Raw genomic sequence first — 6,697 nt, forward strand, 5'->3', positions numbered from 1 at the left:
AGGTTTCTTTCTACAGCTTTCCCAGCTTTGAAGTCCCAAGTGTGCGGCAAAGGCTGTCTCTGTACTTCGCAGTGCAGGGAGGGCACCTGTGCTATGGCAGACTCGTTTCCTGCTTGTTGGGGACAGAGGACCCCTGGGCGCCCTCACACCCGCTGTCTCCCAAGGAGCTTCGTATCCAGATAATCCATGTACCATTATGACGCATTTTGGGGTGTCCTCCCTGGCCCCCACCGTCTCTTCCTCTAAAACTCCCCGATATGTTTACAGACTACTAGCTGAGCTGGGGACTGTGGAGAGAGAAACCCAGTTAGTAAATGAGGGGTGGGAAATCTGCAAAGAGTAAAGAGGACATAGATTAGAATGAGGATGAATAACAGGGGTGAAGGGGAATGGGAGGTCCAGGCTTCCAGCTATGGAATGAGTAAGTCCCGGGAATAGAAGGCACAGCATAGCGAATATCGTCAATGGTGTCGTAATAGCACCGTAAAGGTACAGTGTGAGACTGACAGACACCAACTATCCTTGCGGTGAGCATAGCGTACTGTACAGGGTTGGCAAATTATTGGGTTGTGCACCTGAAACTAATGTAACATTGTAACAATGTTACAGATGTAACAATCATTTATACTTAAAACAATCGGACCACCCAGTATTCTCCCAGTGGACCACTGGCCTATCCACCGATATCCTAGAGCCCAGTCACATTTTGTCTCTATAAAGAGTTAATGTAGTAACATTTTACCTCCCTTCTACTTTGAAGTTTTTTATTAAAAAATAAAACTTCATACATTTTTTTAAAAAATGAAAATCCAAAAGTTATTAGACAAGTCTGTCATACAAAGGCTTTTACATCAGTAACGAGCGAAGTGGTAACATTCCTCATATAAAATCCACACAGTCAAATCCCAGCTTGGGTCTTCAATGGTTCAAGTGTTTTTATTCCATATCATAAGAAGTGGTCGGCTTTCGAACAAAATTCATCTTCTCGATATTCGGTTCCCAGTCAAGCCTTCTGTACGCCCTCATCTCACACGACAGGAAAGCTGGCCATGGAGGCGATTCCACAGTGGTTGTCCCGGTCCTTGGCCAACAGCATGTAGCCCTCCATGCCCCAGTTTGTACCCCAGCTGAAAGAAGACAGGGTTTGCCACTTATTACAAACAATCAACCACATTTCCCGTCATGAACCATCACACCCGACCCTGAGCAGGGCACCAGAGGCCAGGACAGATTCAGGAAGAATCCGGAGAGTCCGTTCCTGTTCCTGCTTGAGTTCTAACCCAGCACAGGATTCCGTCCCCAGACCTTTTGCAGACGACGAATGGAAACACAGAAAAAAGAAGCTCTTGGGGCCAGATGCATTGCAGAAATGAGAAAATTTTCAAGTTGAGAAACGCAATGGTAGCAAAACCATGGCAGGACCCTAGCAAGCTACTGCCGTCATCACATGAGTATGTCCCTTCCCCCTTAATGGCATAAACACGTCAGGGATTTCAGAAGCGTGCTCAAGGGTTTGAGGATCTGCCTCCAAACACTGATTCTAGAAAGAATTCCCTTTTCAATTTCCAAGGTAGGTGTTCTTGGCTCTTTATACCTGTTCTTGACTATCCAGTATTTTTTGTCCTCCGATTCTTCTCCTTCAACGCCATAGCCAACCACCAGAACGCCGTGATTCAGGCGTGTATTGCTGCAGCTTGGATCATAGTAAATGCCTGGAGAAGAGAGATTCAGTGCTGAGCGGGAACACCCAAGTGACATGATAACATGTGACAACAACCTAGTGACCACAGCAAGGGCGGCATCTCAAAATCCGGTTGTGATATCTATAGAGATAAGATTTAGAAATCAGATCTTTTCGTTTAGCTGGGCTAGGGATTTAGGACATCATCTAGTACTACCAGAAATATATGTTGCCACAGTCTCTTTTGTGAAGAACAGTGAGAGGCGTAAAAGAGCACTTGTTGAAACTTTGTCATTCTACCATACGATGTCAGCCGAAGAAGCAGCAGAGAACAGAAAATTACTTGAGTCAAGGGGTTCTTTCCAGTGTCTATTTCAGTAGTAAAATTCCTTGGAAAATTTCAAGGTCCAAACATTGGAAAAAAGTGAAGTAAACTATACCAGTCAAGTTATGTAGTCATTTAAATATATTTGTAGGGGTGCCTGGGTGGCTCAGTGGGTTAAAGCCTCTGCCTTTGGCTCAGGTTATGATCCCAGGGTCCTGAGATGGATCCCCATGTCAGGATCTCTACTTGGCAGGGAGCCTGCTCCCTGCCCTGCACCCCGGTCTTCCTGCCTCTCTGCCTGCTTGTGATCTGTCTGCCAAATAAATAAATAAAATATTTTTAATAATTAAATATATTTCTGAAGTGCTTAAAAGCCTGGGGATATGGGTCAAGTCATGTCAAATGGTGACAACAAGCACAAGGACTACATACACAGAATGAGCCACCATGCTAAATCCATACCCTCCTGAGTCCCACATACAAAAGAGCTCATCTTATTGTATGTCATGCTGGTTACCTGTATTTTCTGGCCAATTTTCTACATAGACAAATGCTCACCTGATTTATAGAACTGGAAGGAATACGGGCTTGAGTCTACAGCAGCAGCGACGGGCCCCACAGTTGCCACTGCGGTCATAAGACCATCCTCCTCACTTAAGACGTGCAAGAAGGTAGTCATATTGGCGGCAGATTTCTCAGGCCTGTATCTGCAGTAGCCATTCTTTCAAAGGTAAAGGGGAAGGGACTTGATTAATACCGTCCACCTCCTGGGGAACACGAGCTCAAGACAGTTTGCAGCTGAATGATGTCCAAGTCGAGTGTGTTATAAAACATCTCAAGAGGCAAAATATGATTGCTTGTTTTGAAATTGAGAAATGAGGCAATATCTATTTAATGAGACACTCTTTTGGTCTACTTGTGCATAGATTTTTCACTCTGGAGATCTGTACTGTATTTAGAACGATATTTGTATTGCTGTGTGGCTGAGAATTGGGAACACCTATATGGTAATCCTCTAGGTGGAGAACTGTGCCAGGCTAACAGATTTTAATCTGTTCTGACTATGTGCAGATACAGAGTCTACAGTCTAAAATGAGAATATGAAATATAGGCTTTGTTTTACTGAATATACTCAACTTGATAAAAGATAAGGAAGTCTGTTTACCCTTGCAAGATACGGGTAGGATTCCTCGGATTCCAAGCCTCCGTTGTCCATAATATATTGGAAGGCAAAATGTATCATGCCACCGCGGCAGCCCTCATTGCCTTGAGACCAAGAGCAGTCTACGAGGTTCTGCTTGCTCAGTGACACAAGTTTGCCCGTTTTCCGGAACATCTGTCCTTCAAGGGCACCAGCTGCACTAAAAGCCCAACAAGATTGACACTGACCCTGAAAACAAAATGGTACAGCTCTTAGTCTACAAAGTTAATAGCAAGCCTTGACAACAGCCCTTACATCTGAAAACTCTTCCAAAGCATAACAAACTGTATATGGTTTCTCAACTTCCATCACGAGGGCACTGGTCCGTCTTGGCTTTGCTCTTGGAAAGGGAGCAGCTGAGTACTGTCTCACCTGTTCCTTCACGGGGGTCACGTAACCTTTCTCTCTCCAGTCCACAGATGAGGGGATCTCTGCAAAGAGAGGTGCTTGGAACACGTTCTGTTCCTCTTGCTTCTGGATTTTAAGGTCACTCAACACCTGTTGGAATTCTTCACTGGTCTTCAAGGAAAAGGAAATAGAATGTTGACAAGCATGAGATTTTTTGGAAAAAATCCTTAGAGGAAGCACAAAACATTCAGCAACTCCAGCTGCACTCACCAGGTCACCAAAGTCATTCATTGCCATCGTGAAGCTGTGTTTCCCTTGGCTGTGCTCCTGGTTGTGCTGTTCAATCACTTTCAGATTCATCTCCCACACTGTTCTCCTCCGTCCTTCTTCATCCTAGAGACAGACATACAACCCATCCTGTTGATTTCTTTCTAAGCCCAGCTCACCTGCACCAAGTGGATGTGCTCACAGAGGGGAGGAGAGACCTTGACTGGGGCTGGGCTGGTGCTCCAGGAGCTGCTCTCCAGCAACCACACAGCAGGATATCTGTCCCCATCGTGCACAGTCACAGTACTCTACTTCCTGCCTGGGTACCAGGGGCCTCCAGAAGCTACTCTCCACTGTGGACTCCCACCAGCATGGAACATTCCCTGGGGTCTCAGTGGACAGCTCAGATGTTACCAACCTTGTTGTATAGTCTCTTGTGGGCCGCCTTCCACTGGGACCAGCGTGCATCTAAGCTCTGATCGAGTTGTGGAGCAGCTGAGGCTATTCCCAGGCAAAGGGCAGCTAAGTAGAGAGAAGGATGCATGTTCCAAAACCTAGGAAGGGAAATGAAATGAGTTTTGGATTAGACCAAATCATCTAAAGAGCCATCCTTTATTCTGAGATGTTAGAGCCACTCTGGTACAGTAAAGACATTGCGTTATTCCTCCCAAGTGTTTCCACGGGGCTGTGGAGAGGTGGCGCGTGCAGGGGGCCTGCTGGCCTGTTCCCCGCCCTGCAACCCGCAACCCACCTGCTGCTTCCAGAGCATGTAGGTGGCAATACAGGGAGTGACAAGCCCTGAGTCTGGGGTGTAGGGGTCAAGCTGCCATGCCTGGAGGGACCAGGCCCTGGAAGAGTGCCTCCCCGGAGCCCTAAACCCCTGGCCCCCAAGGCTGGTACCCACCTCCCCATGTTTTAAGGGGTAGCCCTTCCCTTCGGGTCCAGGTTGGGATCTCACCTGAGGCAGGTGCAGTCAGAGGTGCAGGTCGGAGGTGTCCAGTATGCCTGCTGATGGGTAGGAGACTGTCCATTTAAGCCTGGGATTTGGCTCTGCTGGTCCTGCCCCTGGCACCTGCCTGCATAGCAATTGGCTGAGCCTGCCTGTGGGCGGAGTCTCTGTGCCCTGGAGGTGGGGGAGCCTTGGGGCATGTGATAGCTGGGTCCCTACTTGTCCCAGGGGAGATTGTGCCTGCCTCAGCGGACCCGGGAAAGTCAAGTGAGAGGACTTGGGAAAGCCCTGTAGAAGGGGATCCAGCACCTTCCTAGGGACCCTGATCAACTAAATAACAGGAATTTATGTGTTGGCAGGTGGTTCACAAAAAGAGGCTCACAGGGAGCCCCAAGTGGGTTTCCAGCATCACCCTGCCTATCCTCTAGTCTTTGGTTAAAATCTCCGTGAGGACTGAGAACAGGATAATCTATTCTTATTGTTCCTGTTTATGCCAAGCAACGGGGCAGCTGGAGGAAGTAGAGCCCTCGGGGGATAGTTGTTATCACTGTTTCAGGAGGGGCTGCCTCTGCTCTTGGGAGAATCTGGAGACAATGGGCTACTGTCCAAACAGGGTATGCCCTGGGCAAGGCTCAAGTGCTTTCCAGCAAAGGGACTGATGGCAGGAGTGTCCAGGGATGGTGTGGTGTTTTGGAATGTTCCTGTCCTGACTGCCCCCACGGGGATTCTTCCTCCCTCCCAAGCCTTTCTCAAAATCAACAGAAATGATTTACTTCCAGATAAATATGGTTTAACAAAGGGAAGAAAGACGGAAGGTAGAAACTGCTTTTTCCCCCCTCTCTCTGCCTCATGGATGATTGTGTTTCTCAGTGTCCAATGTGCTTTTCTTGAGATTTAAATTTAAATGTTTTAGAAAATCAGCTCTTCTAAAGAGGAAAAAAAAAAAAAGCGTTCATCAGCAGACCATGAATTTTCCCTCTGATGACCAGTTTGCTCTTCTTAGGAACACGACTCCACGCGTCTAGACAGTGGGTCACAGCCTCCTTCTCTGGACCTCCGTCCGTGAGACCCCCTAGTGAGCCTCCACACATCTCCAGCCCTTCTCTGCTCTGCTCAGGGAGGGCAGGGGAGAAAGGGGTCCCATACAGGGGCCGGGAGTCAGGGCGGGGCCGGCATGAGAATTCTGCCCGTCTCAACTAGCCCCCCACCGAGGCAGGCTTTGCAGCACCCCTAGACTCAGTTTCCTTGTGCAGAATGTGGGGCAGTGATTTGATTTTCCTCAGAGGATGCTTGTGAGACTGAATGAGCTAACACAGGTCATGCATTAGCATAGAGTAGAGCTCACTCCATACTGCTTTCTTGTGAGGTCAAAGGGAAAATCCTTCCAAAGGTCTCACTTAATTCAGAAAATATTTATTCATATTTATTGTTACATGGGCCTCCTACTTATTTCTTTACATCCTGGGAGCCAGGTAACCACATAATGAAATGAACCCTAAAGTATAGGTAAGTAAGGCTATATGTTAAAAAGCCAAGCTACATCTAGTTAACACTCTTTTTTTTTTTTTTAAAGATTTTATTTATTTATGACAGAGAGAGATCACAAGTAGGCAGAGAGGCAAGCAGAGAGCGAGAGGGGGAAGCAGGCTCCCTGCTTATCAGAGAACCTGATGCGGACCCTGAGACCATGACCTGAGCCAAAGTCAGAAGCTTAACCCACTGGGCCACCCAGGTTCCCCTCTAGTTAACATTCTTAAATCTTGCTCCCAAATTGATATATAAGGGACACACATATCCTAGGACTATGTTCACAGTCCCTAAAATGTTGTCTCACGTTTGACCCGTTATGCTAGAGCTAATATCACATTTTCAACTACAGATAGCTTATTTTGCCTATCACAGTTTAGGAGGTCATCGAAGGTGCTA

The 6,697-nt window shown here is 47.2% G+C and overlaps 1 protein-coding gene across 1 annotated transcript; it reads right to left on the reverse strand.

Annotated features, from left to right (window-relative positions):
* Positions 1-826: 826 nt before the first annotated feature.
* Positions 827-4,370, reverse strand: LOC131812148 (procathepsin L-like). Its single transcript, XM_059141241.1, has 7 exons — positions 4,241-4,370; positions 3,826-3,948; positions 3,580-3,726; positions 3,172-3,396; positions 2,565-2,727; positions 1,595-1,712; positions 827-1,127 (listed from the first exon to the last, which is right to left on the reverse strand). The coding sequence occupies exons 1-7, from the start codon at positions 4,364-4,366 to the stop codon at positions 1,028-1,030; spliced, it is 1,002 nt and encodes a 333-aa protein (XP_058997224.1). The 5' UTR covers positions 4,367-4,370; the 3' UTR covers positions 827-1,027.
* Between the last annotated feature and the right edge of the window lie 2,327 nt (positions 4,371-6,697).

The sequence above is a fragment of the Mustela lutreola genome, chromosome 12 (assembly GCF_030435805.1).
Source record: "Mustela lutreola isolate mMusLut2 chromosome 12, mMusLut2.pri, whole genome shotgun sequence".
NCBI lineage: Eukaryota > Metazoa > Chordata > Mammalia > Carnivora > Mustelidae > Mustela > Mustela lutreola.